A 23,473-nucleotide genomic window follows, 5' to 3' on the forward strand; every position below is an offset into this window, starting at 1 on the left:
ATCGTACAAGACATATTTTCTGCCTAAAGTTGCCCAAAATCACCAAATTACACAAGATATGTATCAATTATAATTCAATTAGTGAAAATAGGAGCAATTATGATTATAACTATTTAGAATTAACAATAATAATATGCTTTTAGCTATAATCATGTTTAGGCAAAAATTAAACTAACTAACTCACCGAATCAACCAAATTACTCACTATACACAATGCACATGCTTAAACATCATCAACTAACCATTTTTAACCATAATTTAACATCACCAATGGCTCGAAAACATCCTAGTTCCTTTTTCCAATTTCATCTAAATATAGCAATTGTGAATTTTAAAGTACTTGAAAACCAATAAATTGCTACATTTAAACATTTAAACATGCTTAAACAATCATAATAATCATGAATAAAATCAAAAATAGCCATGAACCTCATCAAATTTTCGAAATTAAAAGATGTCAGATAGCTCAGGATAAAAAAATATGAACTTCTAAAATCAAAAGATTTGATGAAGAAACTTACCTCAATCACATAGAAGGATGTTTGGTGATGCTAAAAATGCAAAAAGCCCTATGAAACAACCTCCAATTGACCTCCAATTGAAGAAATTGGAGTTTAAGAACCCTAACCTTCAATGCTTCAAAAACCTGATTTTAAGTGTTTTTCTTGAATTTTAATCGGTTAAAAAGGTTGTATGAAGCTCAAAAGGTGTTGGGGTGATGATTTCTAGCAAGATTATGGAGTAAAAATGAAGATTTGTGAGGTGGGTAGAAGAGAAGAAGAAAAACGCGCCTGAAAAATGAAAAAGAGAGGAAAAAATGAAGCTGAAATCGCGTTTCTGAAGGCTATATTCAGACACACAAAACGCGACTCAAAACGCGCCTTCAACTCGCGTTTCTGAAATCGCGTTTTCTTCCCAAATCTTGCAGCACTTAAAACGCGACTGTGTTTGAAAACGCGACTTAGAGTCGCGTTTCATAAGTCGCGTTTTTGAGTCTTGATCCAGGCTTGAAAACGCGATTTCCATTAACACGCGACTTTGGGTCGCGTTTTGAAAGCGCGTTTTCTTTTCTGCAGTTGCAGAATTGAAAACGCGATTCTGAGAAACGCGACTTGTAGTCGCGTTTTCTTTGAAAACGCGTTTTCTGCTTCGATTTTTTAGCAGAATTTCAACTTTTGAAAAATTACAAAAGGTACCCCAATGACTCAAAATGCACCATAGATCATTTGTTTGCCAATTTTAATGACTGGAACAAATGTAAAACATTAAAAACATGCATTTTATCCCTTTATAATGAATCAAAAACACCTTTAATGCAAATCGAGGGGTTGAGTTGCTTGATCAAAGTTTGCCCTTTTCACCTCAAATGGTCATTCTTGCTTCCATTTGCCAACCCTATCACACAAAAACAACAAATTAACTAAAACACTTATTCAAACCACAAAATCACACCAATTTAACACATATAACATAAACATTGGGTTGCCTCCCAATTAGCGCTTTTATTTATAGTCGTTGGCTCGACTCACACATTCAGTTTCTTAATTTGAAGAAGAGTCGCCCAAAAGACATATGAGTCCTTTGGGTACGATTTCACCTGCCAAGTAGGGTTTCACTCGTTGTCCATTGACCTTAAACCTTTCATTTCTTGAATTTGCCAATTCAACCGCTCCATAGGGAAATACTTGAGTGACTTCAAAAGGTCCAGACCACCTTGACTTTAATTTTCCTGGAAATAACCTCAGGCGTGAATTGAATAAAAGCACTTTTTGCCCTACCTGAAATTGTTTAGGAATAATGTGCTTGTCATGCCAATATTTGATCTTTTCTTTGTAAATTTTGGCATTTTCATATGCATGTAACCGGTGTTCCTCCAATTCACTCAGCTCAAGTAATCTCCTTCCACCTGCAAGATTAAAATCTATATTAATTGCTTTAATAGCCCAATAAGCTTTATGTTCAATCTCTACAGGTAAGTGACAAGCTTTTCCATAGACTAAACGATACGGCGACATCCCTAAAGGAGTCTTAAATGCCGTTCGGTAAGCCCATAGTGTGTCATCTAGCTTTGTAGCCCAATCCTTGCGTGATTTATTCACAGTTTTTTCCAAAATGAGCTTTATCTCACGATTAGCTAGCTCCGCTTGTCCATTGGCTTGAGGATGGTACGGGAGTGATGTCTTGTGCCTACAGCCATATTTAAACAATAAGGAATCCAGTTGTTTGTTACAAAAATGTTTTCCTTCATCACTTATTATGGCCTTAGGTATACCAAACCTGCAAAAAATGTTCTTTTTAAGAAACCTAAGTACAACCTTAGAGTCATTAGTGGGTGAAGCGACTGCTTCTACCCATTTAGAAACATAATCCACTGCTACTAAGATGTACTTATTATTAAAAGAACTTGGAAATGGTCCCATAAAGTCTATACCCCATATATCAAATAATTCAACTTCTAAAAAGGTAGTTAGGGGCATTTCATTCTTTCGAGATATATTTCCAGTTCTTTGGCATGCATCACAATTTTTAACATATTCCCGAACGTCTCGATACATGGTTGGCCAATAAAACCCTGATTGCCATACCTTTGCTGCAGTCTTTGAAGTGCTAAAATGACCACCTGTTTCAAGATTATGACAATGATATAAAATATTACGTACCTCATTTTCTGGAATACATCTTCGTACCATACCATCGGCACAATGTTTGTACAGCAATGGTTCCTCCCAAAAGTAACTCTTCACATCATGCAAAAATTTCTTCCTTTGATGATAATTAAGCCCTTTTTGAATTTCCCCACTTACCAAATAATTAGCGAAATCTGCATACCATGGAGAGTTGCTAAGTGCTAGGACAAACTCATCCGGAAAATTCTCTTGGATCGGAACTTGATCTTTGACTGGGATATATTCCAAACGTGATAGATGATCTGCAACTAAATTCTCCGATCCCTTTTTGTCTTTTATCTCCACATCAAATTCCTGCAATAAAAGAATCCACCGAATTAGTCTTGGTTTTGCATCTTTTTTACGTAACAAATATTTAAGAGCCGCATGGTCCGTATATATAATAACTTTAGATCCTACTAAATAAGATCTAAATTTATCCAAAGCAAATATCACTGCCAATAGCTCTTTTTCTGTAGTTGCGTAATTGAGTTGTGCCTCGTTTAGCAACTTGCTAGCATAGTAAATGACGTGCAACCGTCCTTCTTTCTTTTGTCCCAAAACTGCTCCAACCGCATAATCACTTGCATCACACATCAATTCAAATGGTAGTGACCAATCGGGCGAAGTTATAATTGGGGCTGAAATCAATTCCTTCTTCAACCTTTCAAATGCAACCAAACAATTGTCATCAAATTGAAAAGGGGTATCTTTACATAATAAATCACATAATGGTTTTACTATTCTAGAAAAATCTTTAATAAAACGTCTATAAAAACCAGTATGTCCTAAAAAACTTCTTATCCCCTTGACATTGCTTGGGGGTGGCAATTTTTCGATGACTTCTATTTTGGCTTGATCCACCTCAATTCCCTTGGAGGAAATCTTGTGTCCTAAGACAATTCCTTCTTTTACCATAAAATGGCATTTCTCCCAATTCAGTACAAGATTTGTTTCCTCGCATCTCTGCAAAATCAATTCCAAATTATGAAGACAATGGTCAAAAGATGAACCATACACAGAAAAATCATCCATAAATATCTCCATAATTTTTTCAATATAATCCGAAAAAATAGCCATCATGCATCGTTGAAAAGTTGCAGGAGCATTGCATAAACCAAATGGCATTCTTCTAAAGGCAAAAGTGCCATAAGGACATGTAAATGTGGTCTTTTCTTGATCCTCTGGAGCTATAGCTATTTGGTTATATCCTGAAAAACCATCAAGAAAACAGTAAAATTCATATCCAGCTATTCGCTCCAATAATTGATCAAGAAATGGTAAGGGAAAATGATCTTTTCTTGTTACCGTATTTAACTTACGATAATCAATACACACTCTCCACCCTACCACAAGTCTAGATGGAATTAATTCATCATTTTTACCCATGATTGTAGTCATTCCACCTTTCTTTGGTACCACATGAATTGGACTAATCCAAACACTATCTGAGATAGGAAAAACTATACCTGCGTCAAGCCACTTAAGAATTTCATTTCTTACCACCTCTTTCATATTTGGATTGAGTCTTCTTTGTGTTTCCACCACTGGTTTGCAATCATTCTCCAATAAAATTCGATGCATGCATATAGAAGGACTTATACCTTTAATGTCTGAAATTGTCCATCCAATTGCCTTCTTACGCCTCCTTAGAACTCTTAGCAATTTAGTACACTGCTCATCATCAAGGTCAGCACTAACAATTACAGGTAAAGTGCTATTCTCTCCAAGAAATTCATACCTTAGATGAGTTGGAAGTGGCTTAAGCTCTAACCTTGGAGGTTCAATTTCTGAAGGTTGTGAAAACCCTTTTCCTTGGCCAAGACTCTCGTATACATTACCCCGTTTATAAGGTGCTTGAAAATTCAAATACTTGACCAATTCTTCAATTTCTTCAGAATCTCCATCTTGCATACCTGAACTCATTAAACAATACTCAAGAGGATCGAAGTCAAAATTGACTTGGCTCAGCTCTTGAGTTAGTTTTTCAATTGTGCCGATAGAATATGCATGATCGGTAAAAGAAGGGTATTTTTCCATTTCATGCAAATTAAACTCTACCTCTTCTTCACCTATTTGAAACTTGAGTTTGCCATTTTTAACATCAATAATAGTACCTGCAGTAGCTAAAAACGGTCTACCAAGAATAATTGGCATAGATACATCCTCTTCCATATCTAACACCACAAAATCCACTGGAATGATAAATTTTTGAACTTTTATCAATACATTTTCCAACACTCCTAATGGATGTCTAATAGACCTGTCCGCTAACTGCAAGGTAATATTAGTTCGTTTAAGTTCATGCAAACCTAGTTGTCTAGCCACCGTTAAAGGAATCAATGATACACTAGCACCAAGATCACATAATGCTTTAGAAAAATTAATACTACCTATGGTGCAAGGTATAGAGAAACTTCCTGGATCCTTCAATTTCGGTGGTAGTTTATTTTGTATAATTGCACTACACTCCTCCGTTAATGCTATTGTCTCGCAGTCTTCCAACTTCCTCTTTCGTGTCATGATTTCTTTGAGAAATTTCGCATAAGATGGAATCTGCAATATAGCATCAGCAAAAGGAATGTTAATATGCAATTGTTTGAACATTTTAACAAATTTTTCAAAATCTTTATCAAACTTATTCTGTTTTAATCTTTGAGGAAATGGAACCGCAGGAGGTATTGGAATGTTAGTGGAAGATGATGGCTGTGTTTCTCTTGGATTCTGCCGACTATTTCCCTCCATAGTTGCCTCTTGGTTCCTCTGTTTTTCAGCATTTTCTTCACTCTCATCCTTCTTACCTCCGCTCACTGGAGGATCTTCCAATTGTTTACCACTACGAAGAGTAATGGCCTTAACATGTTCTTTAGGATTGACCTCAGTTTTGCTAGGTAATTCCCCTTGATTTCGATTATTCAAGGAACTAGCAATTTGGCCAATTTGAACCTCTACATTTCTGTACATGGTAGTGAGTTGATCCAATCTCCCTTCTACTCGTTCAAATCTGTCCGAGGTAACTTTAGCCAGTTTTTCCACCGCAATCTCCCAACCAGGTTTAGTTTCGGCTTGTGGTTGCCTTGATTGGAACCCTGGTGGGTTTGCTGGTCTGGATTGATTTCCTTGGTCCTTCCATCCAAAGTTTGGATGATTTCTCCACCCCGGATTGTAAGTATTCGAGTAGGGATTATTTAAAGCATTTCTGTTGTAATTATTGACAAATTGTACCTGCTCAGAATCAACGCACTCATTAGTATCATGTTCACCTCCACATAAAGAGCAACAAGCTATATGAGCATTAGATGCACTAGGGCCAACTCCACCTTGTCTACTTAATAGCTTCATCACATTATTCATTTGAGCACTCAGCATATTGAGAGTGTCCATTTCTATCATACCTGCATGACGTCTTGTATTACCTCTTTCATTGGCCCATTGGTAGTTATTTGCTGCCATTTCTTCTATCAAATTATGAGCTTCTTGGGGTGATTTACCCATTAAAGCTCCACCTGCGGCTGCATCAATCATAGTTTTAGTGGAGAAAGATAAACCATTATAAAAGGTTTGTATAATCAGCCATTCGGGTAGTCCATGGTGTGGACATTTCCGTAACAAATCTCTAAACCTTTCCCATGCTTCATATAATGATTCTCCTTCCATTTGACTAAAACCAGTGATATCCATTCTTAGCTTAGCAGTCTTACCGGGTGGAAAATACTTATTCAAAAATGCCCTTGATAAATCATCCCATGTGGTAAAAGTGTTAGGAGCATGAGAATGTAGCCAAAGTTTGGCCTTATCTCTCAATGAAAATGGGAACAATCTTAGCCGTATAGCCTCATCACTAACTCCATTCATTTTAATTGTATCACAAATTTCCAAAAATGTAGTTAAGTGTGAATTAGGATCTTCTACTGCATTACCTGCAAATTGAGATTGTTGAACCATTTGGATCAGTGATGGTTTAATCTCAAAGTTGTTAGCATTTACAGTAGGCCTTACTATACTTGTTTGAGATCCTTGTGTTCCCGGTAGAGCAAAATCTCGTAGAACTCGCCTATTTGCTTCATTTTCGGCCATCTCTTCTTCAAATGGTAGTTCTATCAAAATTTCCTCTATCGGTTGCCAAATCTCTTGTTCCTCTTGCTGTTGTGTGTGCCTCCTTTGTCTACGTAGTGTCCTCTCAATTTCTGGATCGACAGGTACGACTTCTCGAGACTCCCGGTGCATACACTACAAACAGAAATAAGGGATATTATGCAACTTCAATTGTCAAAAACTGATTACAAAATAAGATTAAATATAAAAAAAATAATACTGTCTAAATTAATAAAGATGATTAGGCTCTAATATTGCCGCTCCCCGGCAACGGCGCCAAAAACTTGACGGGTTTTTACTTTAAGTGCAAGTTTAATTCCGAATTTACACCCGTTGGACTGCAAGTATACAGGTCGCAATTGTAGTACGAGATGTGTATCGGGTCGATCCCACGAGGAGTAATTTAAAACAATTATTAGATACTAATTTACTCTATTATTTAGACTCACAATTAATTTGAGCAGAAACTTCAGATTTTAATTCAACTACAAAAATTCTTAAATAGATAAATGCAATATCTCAAGGGGAGTAGAATTCACTAAATATTAAGATCTAGGGATGTAGATTCCACTTATGACACAAAAGATCTAAAATGAATTAATTCAACACTTGTTACTGCTCTTGTTTAACCAAGGATTCATTTCCAGAAATACCAAAATCACATTCTCATGATAATAATGGGTTAAAACAGATTAGTTTGTCCTAATCTCTTGGTAAATACTAAATCTGTTCTTATTCACACATGAAATGCAGATTTCATCCACTTGAACGTATTTCTATTCTCATGAATATACAACTCAAGTTCTACTTGTGTCATTCCATTATTTTTACCATTTCTCCATGAATAAAAATAACTATAAACCTGCTATTGGTGATCAAGCAACAACAAGTAATCCAACATACACAAGTAGATAAGTTAATACAAGACATAACAAGAATGAATAACAATCACTTCATATCATTTGGCCATAAGTTTCATCTACTCCCTAGATAAAGAAAATTAGCTACTCATGAATGATAAAACACTCATAACTTCATTAATGTAAATCATCATGAATTACAAATACAAACAGAGTAAAGAAAGTCTTAGCCAATATATGGTGAAGCCTTCCAAAAATCTCCTTTGTCTTGAACTTGGATGATTACAAGATGAAATCCCAATTGCCCCTTGCAAGTCCTAGGTAGAGAGAATATGATTTTCTGTAAGAAGCTAAGCTACGAATGGATCCCCGATCTCTCCCCATATTTCTGCATAAAAAGTACTCAAAGGCTCCATTTTTCCAAGTCAAATTCTATCCTTTGATTCCCAAATCTCCACTTTGTTAGCATAGTCAAAAACCAATATTTTTGACTTGAAAATAAGCCACTTTTCTTGCCCTTTTGTCTTCTGAAGCATGTGCACCGAATTCCCTTGCATCTTATAGCTGGAAAGTGGTGTGAACACAAGAGAATTGGCTGAGTCAAATTGCAGAATTTCGGCTATAAAACGCGCCTACACAAAACGCGGTTACAAGTCACGTTTTGTGTACTCGCGTATTCACTTTGGCCTTACTTCATCTGCGATTTTCTCTATCATAAAGGCCGAACTAGCTTTTGTGCAAAACACAAAAGTTGTAGCCCTTTGAGTTAGCTTTCCAATGCTTCAAGAATCATCCAAATCGGAGCTTTGTAGCCTGAGATATGATCGAAATACTGAAGAGTGTCAAAACTGACTTGTATTGCATTTCCTCACTTGAACGTTTTTCACTTCATTCTTCTTGTTGCCACTTGAATTTATCACCAAATCTCTATTTTTTACCTCATTTGACATCCTTTGGTGATTGAATCATCATTCCTGCATAAAAATGAAGTTTTTACCATTAAAATCAATAGAAATGCAATATTATCCACTTTTACCAAAAATATATAATTTTACCAAAAACCTCTTTATTTTAATTATAAAACTAAATAATCAACTCAAAATTAACTAATAAAATGCACTTAAAAATACGTAAAATAAACTCTTATCAAATTAACTACAAGTTCATTTCTTCTATGAAATTACATGAAACAAGTCATTTAAATCACATAGGTGCACCTCTACTCTCGTGAGTGTACTCCCTAGGTTTATCACTTCCTTGAACTAGTGTTAAATTCCAATTCTCATTACAAACTTAACACCTTTAGATAATCACAACTAATGGCCCGTTAATCATGATTAGAAAAGTAAAAGTGATAAATAACTTGCTCAAAATAATATCATCAAATAACCAAGTAAACATCACTAATAAGATATAGCAAGTTCATCCATTCTCTAAGCATAAACTTTAGCAAAGCATGAAGAAAAACAAAACCAAACTTGTATTATAGCTAAACATGAAATCAAATACAAAAGAGAAAGTGATAGGAGAGATGTCACCCTTGTCACATGAGCTTCAAACTCTCCATCTTTGCTCCTCCAATCTTCATCCAAATCTAACTACAAATACAAGAAGGAAAACCTACACTAACTATACTATACTACTCTAACTAATGAAATAAGAAAAACTAGTGAAGACTACATTTTGGTGAGTTTCTCTAGCCTTCCAAAGTTATTCAATTATTCTCCAAAGGCTGCTATTTATAGAGGAATTTAAGCCACAAGTGAATTGTTTCTTGGTTGGCAAAGTTGGTTTTTGAACTCTCAAAAATTGCTTCTCAAAGTTCCTATACTCATTTGATCATTTATAGCCGGAATCATTGCAGAAAAAGTGGTCAAAAAGGTTGTGTGAAAAGAGCATAAATTGCAGAGCAAGTTGCAGCTGAAATCTAATAAAACGCGGGTAGAAAACACGGCCACTGCCACATTTTGAGCTCCCGTTTTGCTCTTTGCAAGTTTGCACTTTTTTGGGCAGAATTCATCCTTGCTCTGTTTTTGGTCCAAGTTCAACTGATATTTTCTTGATGTTAGAAACTGAACTAGCTCTTGTGTAAAACATGAAAGTTTTATCCTTTTGAGTTAGCTTCCAATGCATGAAAAATCATCCAATTTGGAGCTCTGTGGATCATGAAATGACCAAAATACCGCTGACTGGTCAGAACCTTGCTTCAGCTTTCGACCATGAAATTGCACTTCTGGATTTCGACTTTTTGACAATGAAAACAACTGAACTGAACTTCAATGTCTTCATACCAAATGTAGATCTGTCTCTGAGCTTCAAATTGGTATAAAATTTACCTCAATCCAATACTTGTAACTCAAGATATTGCTGAAATACCACAAGGTGTCAAAGCTGTGAAACTTGCTTCCTTTTGTTCTTGATTGCATTTCCTCTTTTGCACTTCATATTCTCTTTTTATCACTTCAAACCGTCATCAATCATCCAATTATCTTCTCAATTCACTCCATTTGATTATTGAATCATTAAACCTACAAAAACATGAAGTTTTAACCATAAAAATCCACAGAAATGCACTCTTTGCCACTTAAACCACAAAATGCATATTTTCACTAGAATCTTAGTTAATTAGCTATAAAACTAACTAAAATACACCAAAACTAAATAATAAAATACACTTAAAACACGTAAAATATATTCTTATCAGAGTTCATTAAAGTGGTGGTTATATCGTTTGTAATAATTGCAATGTGGAAAAAATTCATGAATGAGTTTATCCCCCTTCTAAATAACAAAGGGGTATTTTAGGAATTTTGGTGACGAATTTAGCATATTGGGTCTATATTGTTACTAAAATGCTAACAATAGGGGAGGTAGGTGTAATTTTTTAAATTATAAAGGAGCTACTTGCAATAGTCAGAAACCTCAGGAGAGGTTTCTTAAATTATCCATTAATTGTATACAGATATTGAGATTTTCTCCTCCTCTTTTATTGCCTTTTCTTTTATTCATCTGTCTTAAAATTCTTTTCTATTGCCCATCGTACAAAATCTTGATGAATTAAGGTCAGGTCAGTACATTAGTGGTCTCGAGGGTCAAAGACAAAAAAAAAATCACAATTTTGGCACAAATGTTCGGATTGGATATTGATTGACAATTTTTGAAAGTGACCGAAATCAATCCCAGTAATAAATCACAATAAATCACCTAGAGAATTCTAAGGATCGAACTCATAGGGACGAGTTCATTTTTTGGTAACAGTTAATTAGACCACATGTGCCCACATTTCTTCAAAAAAATTATAAAATAAATATAGAACCAATCCCTTAGGTGCTCGAAAATGTCTTTCAACTCTGAAGGTGCAATTCTGTTGAAAGAGGAGGGAAAATACATATGAAGACTTCAAAATGCCATTAATTTGGTGATCTTCTCTGTAGTACATGATCTTAACCTCGGTTATTGACTAACAGTTAAACAAGAAGGACCAAATGAACAAATAACTTTGATCTTCTTATAAACTACGGCAACATCTCTGGCTTTCCCACTGTCTCGAACCATAATCAATATCAAATTTTGTTTTTTGTTTTTTTTTGGTAAAATAGTGGATTATGTGTTTCTCTTGTACTCAAATAATAACTATCAGACTAGCCATCATCACCCTAGCAACCTACGATGTTGAAAGAACATTAATGTAAACAATGGTTAGGTGATGAAAATTGGATGTGCATTTGAAATGAGCCTGCAAAACAAGTCAGAATATTATTATGGTCCGTTTCATGACCGCATGATACACGTAAAGAGTTTTTTTTATTATTTATTCATGGGATTGAATACAAAATATTCCTCTTACATATTTGTGATTTTTCGAAGTGAAGGCATTCCTAATCTGTCCAAACAGATTGCTCCACGAGCCAGTCTTGGGAACATACTAAAGGTATCGTAAACCTTGATTTGTTGCTGTGGATGAGATATTCCCACATTAGACAAAGCATCAGCAACTGTATTAGCTTCCCGATAGCAATGTGAGAATCTAGCAGGATCTTCTACTAGCTTCCAAATCTGGTTAACTTCTCTTCGAATTTGCCACGGATACTGAGTACGACGCTGAATGATCCCAATCAAAACCAATGAATCTGATTGTACACATATGTCTTCGAAGCCCTTTTGTATACACGTTTGAAGGCCAATTAGAAGAGCTCGAGCCTCTGCGCGGAGACTTGTAGTTTCTCCCAAGTAGGCCGAGAAGGCAATCAGTGGTAAGCCAGTTGAATCCCGAAGAACCCCACCACCTCCACCCACTCCTGGATTACCTTTAGCACAGCCATCCGTATTAAGTATATACCTTCCTGTCTCCTTTGTCTCCCAGCGGATAACTTTATATGCAACCCTGCCACCAGAAGGAATCGTCCAATCATACAACTGACTGAATGATTGCAGTCGAATAACTTTTTTGAACTGTATTCCCACCATAGTATGGATTTCTGCGAAGATGGCTTGGCAAATGGCCGACGATCGCATCTGGATACCCTCAAACATTGCTTTATTCCTCGCCTTCCAAATCTGCCAGCAAACTACACTTGGAAGAATGCGGTCAATAAACCGTCGTAGCTCATAGTCATGTGATCGCAACCACCAACCTACTATGCGAGCTCGTAAGTAAGATCCTGAAAAATTCAATCCACATAGACCTCCAAAATAATTCCATATGACCGTCGCTATGTGGCCATTGGAAAATAAATGCTCAATAGACTCCTCAGATGCCGCAGAACAACAAAAGCATTTGGAAGGTAAATGGAAACCCAGTTTGCATAACTGATCTGGTATCGGAATCCTTCCCAGAAGTAATCTCAACATGAAAAATGAAACTTTTACAGGAATGCGGGAATGCCAAATAGAGGCAAATACCATAGACGTGGGGCGAGCCTGCCTAATATCCCCGAAAGCGGACTTTAGGGAGAATTTTCCGGATGTTGTGGGCATCCAAATGACTTCAACTTCATTTCCTTCTTCCGGGACCATTTGCTCTAAAATGGAAAAAACATTCTCCCTTGGCAATGTCTGGTATAAAAGATTCAAATCCCAGTGACCATTGAGTGTGAAATTTCTGAATGATAAATGTGGGATAACCGGAACTTGTAGAAATAAAGCACCACTTCCCAACCAGTTATCGTACCAAAAATGACACGCCCCATGTTTGGCCACCCATAACATCGACAGCTCCACTTGTCGGCTCACGTTTACCATCCTTCGCCAAATTGACGAATCCGTTTTCCTAAGTTCAACCTGACAAGGGTGAAGACCTTTGCAATATTTTGCTTTCATGAATGTCGACCACAACGATGATCCTGTTCGGAAGTTCCACCACAACTTGCAGGAAAAAGCTGTGTATACATCACGGAGTCTCCGGAAACCAACTCCTCCTTCCTCAATCGGATAACACAACTGGGACCAACGTATCCAGTGAAACTTCGACTCGTCGGGTGATGATCTCCACAGGAATGTCGAGCATGCCTTTTCTATAGTTTTAAACACCTTACTCGGGATTACCGCTGCTGACATCAGATGAACTGGTATTGATGATAATACATGCTTGATTAGAATTATCTTACCTCCAAAGGAGAGTAGCCTTGATTTCCAAGACAAAATCCTTGCTAGAATCGATTGACACACTTCTCCAAAATAAGATGATTTACATCTTCCAAAATAGAGCGGAAACCCTAAATAGCGTATCGGAAATGATTGCCAGGCAAACCTAGTGATACGATCAATCACCCGTCGTCTCGCCGATGGCATCGATGGATGGATTAAGTAACAACTTTTTTGTACATTTATCAGCTGCCCCGAACATCTTTGATAAGCCTCTAACACTTGCATGATAGCCTTCAGGGAAAATGAGGATCCATTTGCAAATATGAGAATATCATCCGCAAAAGCCAAATGAGTAATAGGCGGGCATCCATACGAAACTTTAAATCCCACAAAACCTGGTTTCCGGGCAAGGTTATTCAATGCTCTAGATAATGCCTCAGCCCCTATAATGAATAATGCTGGTGATAATGGATCACCCTGCCGGAGTCCTCTTGAAGATTTAAAAAAACCGTATGAGGATCCATTGATAATGATTGAAAACCAGGCATTTGAAATCAACCGCCAAACCATATCGATGAATCTTTCACCAAAGCCATACCTCCTCAGAACATTGATAATATGACTCCATGCCACTCTGTCATATGCCTTAGACATGTCTAGCTTCATAACCACATTGCCTCCTCTATTCTTTTTCGCCATACCCGATATCACCTCTTGAGCTAGCAGAAAATTTTCCGTTATATTACGGCCCTTAACAAATCCCGTCTGATGGGGTGAAATGATTTTTGGCAAAATATCCGCCACTCTATCTGCCAAGATCCGGGATAAAAGTTTGTTGAAAAAATTGCAAAGACTGATGGGTCTGAATTGAGAAAAATCTTGAGGATTTTGCACCTTTGGAATTAGTACAATTGAAGTAGAGGTAATGAACCGAGGTAACTCCGCTCCACAAAAAAAACTGAGTACCGCTTTGTAGACGTCTTGAGCGATCACTTGCCATGCAAAAGTAAAGAATTTCCCTGTGAAACCGTCTGGGCCAGCAGCACTTTCTTCATCCATTGACCTCAAGACTCGGTGTACCTCTTCAATTGATGGGACTTCTTCCAACTTTGCATTATCCTCCCCCGAGATCATAGGCGGAATAAGGCTTAGCATATCTGAAGATGATGCCAAAGAATCGTTGAAGAGATCGTGGAAATAAGTTATTGCCGCACTAGCTATATCATCCTCATTATCCACCCAAACGCCGTCAGAATTTTTGATACGATGTATCATTCCTTGAGACCGTCTCTGTCTTACTATTGCATGAAAGTACTTTGAATTTCTGTCTCCTTGGCAAAGCCATTTCACCCTGGCTTTTTGTCTCCAAAATTGCTCTTCAATTGATAGTGCATGCCTTAGCTCCGCCTGAGCCTTGTTGAGCTCAATCTGACACTCCTCCGAGGCATTGTTATCTACACTTTCCTCAGCCCTTTGTACCGCCATTTCTGCAGATCTCACAGCGTCAAACACATTCCCAAAGTGTTGCTTGTTCCATGCTTGAATAGCTCTCCTCGTTGCCAATAATTTAGAACATAAGACACGCAACGGAGACCCACTGATATCTTGATTCCAAGCCTGTCGAATAACCTCCAAGAATTCAGGTTTGGTTGTCCAAACATTCAAGAATCGAAAAGGCCGAGGTTTATTATTGGACCGAGCCACAAAAGAAATCTTTAAAGGTGAATGGTCGGACGGATGTCTAGCCAAGTGAAGGACAGAAATGGCATCAGAGAAATCCAGACAAGCCCCATTGACTAAAAATCGGTCTAACCTCTTAGAAATGCGAGCTCTACTCCGTCGATTGTTGGACCATGTGAATCTGGCTCCTGAAAATCCTACATCAAATACCCCAGCTTCCTCCATGAAAGACATAAAATCCACCCCTTCTGCTATACCAAACGGACGTCCTCCATATTTTTCATGAGGTGCCAAAATAACATTAAAATCACCCCCAATACACCAAGGAAGTAAGCTAGGCTTATCTGCTAACAATGAACTCCATAAATTGCGGCGCTCATCAACTGAGCATTTTGCATGAACAAAGGACATAATTATTGGAGTAGGGAGTTGCGGACTTTGAACTTCTAGAGAAATATGCTGATCTGAATTACCCACAATCGAGCAAACAAATGGACTACTAAAGAAAACCCAAATATCACTCGAACAATTAACACATACATAATCAAATAATAGACGTAATCGAATGGACTCAATTTTAGCTACGTCTAACTTTGGCTCACAAATGGCAACAAAATGAACATGATGAGACCGTACTAGTTTAATCAATCTTCTTAAATTTGGAGCTTTAGCTACCCCTCTAATATTCCAAAAAATACCACTAATCATGAGAGAGAACCTGAAATGAGTTATTGTTTGATGTCTTTGACCGAAGCTGTCTGTCGGTTGGGACATTTACCCGCGCACCTTTCGTCCTTTTTTGTTTGGAATTTCGGTCTGCCACCCCCGATTGATCAATCTTTAAAGATTGACTTGAAGAGCCCGGCAAAGTTTCTTGTGGATCCGCTAAAGTGGGAGACAAATTTGCTGCACTAATTGGCAATTGATTTACATCGATCCCATGCTCTTTAGGAAATGTATTCTGTGGCCCACACAATTCCACATAGAGGTGCTGCAAAGAATTTCTGTCGGCCATGCGTTGATGTTCCTCTCTAAAGTGTTTATTCAAATCAGAATGGGTCCCTTCATACTCATTTTCATGGGCCTTCTCCAGCTGGTTTTCCATTTCTCCTTGTTCCCCATCCAATGCATCCTTCCTGGTATGATCAGAATCGGAATACCCATGCACAGCAGAAGGCGACGGACTGGTATCATCTCCTATTGCAGCATCCTGATCTCCAATAATAGCGGTAGATTTGTCATCTTGGTGAACTGGTACGACGTCGTTCTCAGCTTGCTTGGCAGTCCTGACTTCTTCCTCTATTACTCCTTTTGGCTTACCATCATTATCAACCGAATCTGTGCATTGCGCTGCGTTTGGAGTATCATCTGAAGTGACCATAGCAGAAATAGTCAGCACCTCTGTTGTCTTTTTGGAGTTAGCATCTGGATTTTGCACCTTGTCTAAATTAGACACCTGAACATTGTTTATTTCTTTCTGCGGATCATGCTTGGCTCTCGTTGTTTGCTTATATTGATACCGAGGTTCATTTTCAGTTGCATTCTTCTTGCATTGCTCATGTGAGTGCCCCAAGCGAGAGCAATATGAGCAGTATGGTGGCATGTTTTCTGGCACAATACGTTGCCAAAATCCAGACTCCCCTTCAACAGCCACCCATACTCTTGGTATCACAACCTTCGCTGCATCTAGCTCCACGCAAACCCTTGCCAAACTAGGACGGGTTCCAGCAGCCGTTGCCGAATCTATAAACAAAGGTCTTCCTACAGGAGAAATTATGGAAAACAATGAATGTTTGTCAAAATAATGAATAGGCAAAGCTGGAAGATCTACCCAGACCGGAACCAAAGATGATTCTTTGAGAACATGAAACTCCCTTGTCCATCGAAACACCCGCATCGGATATTTGCCCAACTGCCAAATCCCTCTCATCCAGATCCTGTTAAAGTCAGCTTCAGTCGTGCACTTAATGAGAACATGCCTGTAGTCCATCAATCCAATAGAAACGTGATCTTTCAGGTTTAACAAAGCAAAAAACTTTCGAATATCTTCCAAGGACGGTCTCCCGTGAGAAAATTTTCCCACTAAAGCCCATTGAAAAGGCGCTGCAAGTTTGTCCGCATCTGCTTTAGAAAAAACTACCGCTGCTTCACCCTTGTACACAGACGCTTGCCTAATGTGGATAGGAGATGTTGCTGGTTGTGAGAAAAGTTGTGAGAAAGACTTTTTTCCTATAGGTGAATCTTGCCCCTCAGCCGAAGGCTGAAGGGCAGCCATGAATTGTCAGCTAAAAAAGAAGCTTTAGGCAAGAGTTGATGCTTGAAGTATGTTTAATGGAGTTGGAGAAGATCCTAATCTCTGAATAGTTTATCTTCCCTATAGGTGTGTATGGCCAGTTATGTGAAGTGCAATCCTTTTCCTTCATTCACCTTTTGATATCTCTTTGCAATTTCAAGAACAATCTCAGAGGATTTATGTTTACTTTACGGGCCAAATATAAGAATGAGATCTTCTGGCCTGGCCACGTCTTCTTCTAACCGCATGATAAAATAACAAGAATACTTAAATGTTTCTCTCATTAGCTATATGACAAATTATTTTTTAGGACAAGTTACCACACGGATAAGATATTATGAATCCTTAATTGTTTCTCTCATCAAATAAATGACAAACAATTATGTTGGAGAAGTTACTACAGGTAATATGCATAGATAGATAAGTATAGAATTTGATAAACATAACAACTTAAGGTATGATTAATTGTGTAAAGAGTACTGAGCTTTTCTGTCTCTTTTACTATTTTTCCTTTGTTCTTCATCCGTCTTAAAATTTCTCTCTGCTGCCCATCGTACAAAATCTTGATGAATTAAGGTCAAGTCAGAACAGTAGTGCCCTTGAGTGTCAAGGCAAAAAAAAAAAAAAAAATCACATTTTTTGCGCTTAAATGTTCAGATTGGCTGGTGATCAACAATTTCATCAAGTGTACAAAATCAATCCCGGTAATAAATCGATTGGAGAATTCTAGGGTTCGAGCTCACAGGGACGAGTTAATTTTTCCTACTTCAAAATATTATACAAACGACAATAAAAGACAAACTCAAGAAATTTATTATTCACTAACTAAGAATAAATTGAATAGTCAAGTCAAAGAAAATAGATTGCACAAAAATAATGGGCAAGAAACTAGGGTTTGTCAGATTTTGTTCCATAACTTGAATTAATTATCGAATTATTTTCTTAATATATCGAGAACGTATTCCACAAAGGTACTTTAGATTATCTCCCAATATATCTAAATTGTATACAATTAAATCTCATATCTCTTTCAAGATCACAAGTATTCGACTGAATCCTTTAGGATCTTAAGTGATTTGATTACGGCATATAAACCCTAAATTACCCTCACATTTAGCCTAGGAATGTGAATCTATCTAGTACCTAGTTGTGTAGCCCTTTTTAGTACATACAAACCCTCAAAGCATGTCCATAATGAACAAGCATAAACATAAAATTAAAATAACATAGATGAATCAAGGCAAAAATTGATAGAAGCATCAGGGAAGCTTTTTGAAATTATCGCTAAACATTATACATGCAAATTCATATTTCTATCTTGTTTATTTATTCCAGCAACGGCAGGATTCTCAATTTAAAATATCAGTTTAGCAACGAGAAACTCATAGGTCAAAAAGTGGTATTGTATGTGTGGAATATGATATTGTTGATAAAAGGTCATTTAATCTTTTTAATGAAAATTCCAAGCCATGAATTGTTCTTTCGATGCAAATATTTTTCTTGCACTGATAATGTAGATATTAGTGATTTTTGATGAATAATGCATATGGAGGATTTTTTTTTTCTATATATGATGGATTTTGAATTTATATCTAAATTAAAATTAATTGTCATGTATTAAAACCTGTATACTCTAGTATCATTCACGAAAAATTAACTCAAATTATTAGTGTTATGACTTATTGTTTGTTTATTGGTATAAAGTAACTCCGAGGTATGTGTGGAATATGACTAATAGGTTTTGTGCATGTCTCGTATATCTATATCTATTAGTATGAAAAACATTTCCGTGTATATAACATCAATCCATAATAAATAGGCTAAAATGTATCGGAGGTTATCAAACTTTTCAAAAATGTCATTTCATCCATTCAACTAATTTTAGCACTAATAGCCTAGTGAAATCTTTAAGATGATTCATCTCAATAATTACGATCGATGCTGCCGTTAAAACATACCGAAGTTGACCATGCGTGAGGCACTTAACCATTCCATGTTTCTTTTGTATATATCAAATAAATTTTTCTACAAAAACAATTTCAAAAACTCAAATCCAGATGGGATCTTAGATTAGATTTTGTGGAAATGCGAATTCTACACGTGCAATAAAACATTGAGCACGAGGCAACTAAGGTGAATTCCTGTCTCGACAACTTTCAGATTAGGTGAAGATGTATTTTCGAGGTGTGCATTGTTTAGGCAAGAGCAAAACAACCAATAAACCCTACACAAAAACCATGACTAAGGAGCTACCATAACTCATGAACAATGCAACAAACTCTATACACTTAATACAAGATGTTAATTGAAAAATTGCCATTTATATTTTTGGAGAAATATATTCAATTCATAAAAAATTTTCTGAGATGCCACAAACAAAATCTGAAATGCATATTTTGCCATTTTGCGATAGAACTTGGCCAAACTTCAGAATTTGCCCCGATTCGTCGTAAATTTGGGCACACTATCCTATTTGTTCATTTCTTGATTCCGCTTTCTTTCCATATTTCAGAAGCTCTTTCTCTTAAGCAACAGATTCAATACCTGTAGGACCTAATCAACAGATTCAATATCAAGTTGTTCGTTCATTTGTTTGTTTGTTTGTCTTTTGTTTTTTTTTTGGTAATAATAATCAATATCATGTGCCACGGGATAACAGTGCGAAACCTATCTACATCAAACTTCTTTTGTTTTTCATCTTAGACTAGCCACCATCACCCTATTAACCTACGATGTTGAAAGAACATTAATGTAAACAATGGTTAGGTGACGACGAAAATTGGATGTGCAATTGAAAATGTTCATGACCACATGATAAGATACCATGAACACTTTAATGTTTCTCTCATCAGCTATATGACAAATTATTATGTAGGACAAGTTACCACTCGGATAAGATATTATGAATACTTAATTGTTTCTCTTATTAATTAAATGACAAATAATTTTGAACCTTTCGTAGGGTTTGGGGATCTGGTTGTGTGGGAGGGATGTTCACCTGGCGTATTCCATACAAAAGCTGCCATGAAACTTCTTAGTGGCTCAAGAGAGAAGATGACTTGGGCAAAACTAGTTTGGGGAAAATGATTTGTACCAAGATTTGCATTTATTTTATGGCTGCTATGTAAGAAAAGGCTCCCTACATTAGACAGATTACAAAAGTGGGGTGTTTCTTTACCATCTAGTTTGTGTATACTCTGTAAAGAAGAGGAGGAAAGAATAAACCATATGTTCTTTAATTGTTGTACGACAAGACCAGTACGGACTAAAGTGCAACACATGTGCCTGGTATTCCGAGGTTCTTATTCTTGGGATGAAGAACTTATCTGGCTTCCAGCTCACTGAAAGACAAAATCATTTGCGGACCAGCTGAGGAGATTAGCTTTGGCTGCTACTGTTTATCACATTTGGAGACTCAAGAATGAAATGATCTATCAATTAAGGTTCATTGTGTGTGCTAAACTGCAAAAAACCATTAAAGAATCTGTGTTATGTGGTCGTTGGACGGTCTAGTTTCCCAAGAACACAACAAAACTGGAAACTTGTAATGTAATGGGGAGTTGACTAGAAATGTGTGACAGATTAGTTGTTTTGAATGCTGTAACTATAGTAGTATGATGAGGGAAGATTGCTCAAGAGTACAAGTTGAATGCAGTAATCAAATCAAATCCTTATTATTTGCTCAAAAAAAAAAATTATGTAGGAGAAGTTACTACACATAATATGCATAGATAGATAAGTATAGAATTTGACAAACATGACAACTGAAAGGGTATGATTAATTGTATACAGATATTGAGCTTTTCTCCAGTGACGGAGCCAGGATTTTTTTTTTGGGGGGGCCAAAATTTTATCCTAATAAAATTATCTTAATATATTATGTTCAAAATAATTTTCTTCTATTTAAATATATAACATCTAAAAATATCAAATATTAAATTTAATTATAAAGGCATGTCTATTCATAAATATACCGTACAGTCATAACAAAAATTAACAAAAAAGATACCCTTTGATTAAATATCTTATAACATCACAAACCATCCAATTTGCACATTATGAGAAGATGCTCTCCAATATGTCACCTATGCAATATATATATATATATATATATATATAACCTTGTAATATAAATGTAACTATTTTCAATTAAAAAAAGATAAAAGTTATGTTAGCATACTTTGAAATTTCAACATCTTTTCTTAGAAGTAAATTGAGCTCTAAGCTCTTTCATAAAACTAAATTCATCTATGATTGAATCACTGCTAAATTTTTCAGCAACCTTCTTTTCTATATACACAGTTAGACAATCATTCAAGAAATTATCTTCCATCTTGTTTTGGAGCTTTGTCTTGATTATTTTCATAATTGAAAATGTCCGCTCTGAAGTTGCAGTTGATACAGGAAGAGTAAGAACAAGTCGAATCAATCTATCAATAACAAGATATATCACTGATTTTCTTGTCTTCACCAAGCCTTGACATAACTCATTAATACCAGATAATTTTGCAATTCAGGATGATTTGGAATGTCGAGCTCAAAATGTTGAAGTTCTATTCTTAGACGTACTAGTTCTTGCTCCATAAAATCATTCGGATAGAACTTCTCTGCAAGTTTACAAATATCATCAATCTTGAACAGCATAAATCCATTTCTAGGATCTAAAGCAGTGCTCAAAATAAGCAATTCCACGGTATGATCATTAAACCTGCTATGTAACTCTTACAATTGATAATCAATTGTTGCAAGAAATATATCCACTCGATAATAATGCCCCACACAGATCTCATCATGATGACTTCGAGATCTACCACGTCTTGCAATATATTGAGCATTCATACATGGGATATCAATTTGATGTTGCTCACAAAATAATTTAACTTTCACCAAGAAATCATCCCATCCCGAATCTCGAAAAGTCTTCAGTAGCTTTGTTGTGCTTGAGACAAGATGCATTGCATTCAAAATATCTTGAGATTTATGTTGTAATGCTATATAAAGAAGATGAGTAATTTCCATAATGTCTTTCATAAGATGCAAAGTGAAAACAAACTTAAAGGATAACAACTGATTCAAAGCAAAATTTGCATCTCCACGTTAAGAGTATGAACCTCCATCTACTGCAATGTTACTTAAAACCACACAAGTAGCATTGAACATTTTCAGTAAACTAGAAATAGAATCCAAATGAGAACCCCAACGAGTATCTCCAGTTCGTTTTAAAGTGCCAATTTGATTAAGCTCCCTTCCAGTTTCAAGTTCACCATTAGCAATCTTAGTAGCAACTTCAATTGCTTGAGCCTCCTTTAATTCATCATTACGTTTGTTAGATGCAGTAACAATGTTGATAATGAAAACTAAATTGGAGAAGAATTGGTGAACAGAAACTACTTCTCTAGAAACTGCAACTAAAGCAAGTTGAAGCCTATGAGCCAAACAATGAATGTAATAGGCATATGGACATTCATGGCAAATTAAAGCTTGCAGGCCATTCCATTCAAAGATGACTAATTCATATATATATATATATATATCATCTCTCATAATATAAACTAAAATTGAAAAAATTTAGGGGGGGCCAATTTTATTTTACACACATATTTACATATTATGAATTAAAATTCTCAAAACTTAGGGGGGGCCATGGCCCCCCTCTGCCCTCCTTTGGCTCCGTCAATGCTTTTCTCCTCCTCTTTTACTAGTTTTTCTTTTCCTTCATCTGTCGTAAAATTCTTTTCTATTGCCCATCGTACAAAATCTTGATGAATTAAGGTTAGGTCAGAACATTAGTGGTCTCGAGTGTCAAAGACGAAAAAAAAATAATCACATTTTTGGGCATAAATGTTTGGATTGGTTATTGATTGACAATTTCTGAAAGTGTATGTAATCAATCCTAGTGATAAATCACAATAAATCACCTAGAGAATTCTTAGGATTGAACTCATAGACACGAGTTCATTTTTCGGTAATAATTAATTAGACCACAAGTGCCCACCTTGCTTCAAAAAAAAAAATAATAAAATAAATATAGAACCAATCCCTTAGGTACTCGAAAATGTCTTTCAAATCTGAAGATGCAATTTTGTCGAAGGAGGAGAGAGAATACATATGCAGACTTCAAAAATGGCATTAATTTGGTGATCTTATATGTAGTACATGATCTTAACCTCGGTTAATGACTAATAGTTAAACATGATGGAACAAATGAACAAATAACTTTGATCTTCTTATAAACTACGGCAACATCTCTGGCTTTCCCGCTGTCTCGAACCATAATCAATATCAAGTTTTTT

General features: G+C 36.3%; 1 protein-coding gene and 1 non-coding gene across 2 annotated transcripts; one reads left to right on the forward strand and one right to left on the reverse strand.

The window, feature by feature from the left end:
* Positions 1–1,887: 1,887 nt before the first annotated feature.
* On the reverse strand, positions 1,888–5,630 carry LOC113771004. Its single transcript, XM_027315636.1, has 4 exons — positions 4,302–5,630; positions 2,805–4,163; positions 2,586–2,620; positions 1,888–1,906 (listed from the first exon to the last, which is right to left on the reverse strand). The coding sequence occupies exons 1-4, from the start codon at positions 5,628–5,630 to the stop codon at positions 1,888–1,890; spliced, it is 2,742 nt and encodes a 913-aa protein (XP_027171437.1).
* Positions 5,631–6,249: 619 nt separating this feature from the next.
* On the forward strand, positions 6,250–6,356 carry LOC113772744. Its single transcript, XR_003468698.1, has one exon. It is a non-coding gene; the product is annotated as a small nucleolar RNA R71 (small nucleolar RNA).
* Positions 6,357–23,473: the final 17,117 nt, after the last annotated feature.

The sequence above is a fragment of the Coffea eugenioides genome, chromosome 5 (genome assembly GCF_003713205.1).
Source record: "Coffea eugenioides isolate CCC68of chromosome 5, Ceug_1.0, whole genome shotgun sequence".
Lineage (NCBI taxonomy): Eukaryota > Viridiplantae > Streptophyta > Magnoliopsida > Gentianales > Rubiaceae > Coffea > Coffea eugenioides.

Coding starts and splice junctions, on each gene's coding strand:
- LOC113771004 (XM_027315636.1), bottom strand. CDS start 5,630: ATGTACAGAAATGTAGAGGTTCAAATTGGCCAAATTGCTAGTTCCTTG. Junction 4,164..4,301: donor TTCTAAGGAGGCGTAAGAAG/GCAATTGGATGG, acceptor GAGGTGGTAAGA/AATGAAATTCTTAAGTGGCT. Junction 2,621..2,804: donor CAGATTTCGCTAATTATTTG/GTAAGTGGGGAA, acceptor ATCTTGAAACAG/GTGGTCATTTTAGCACTTCA.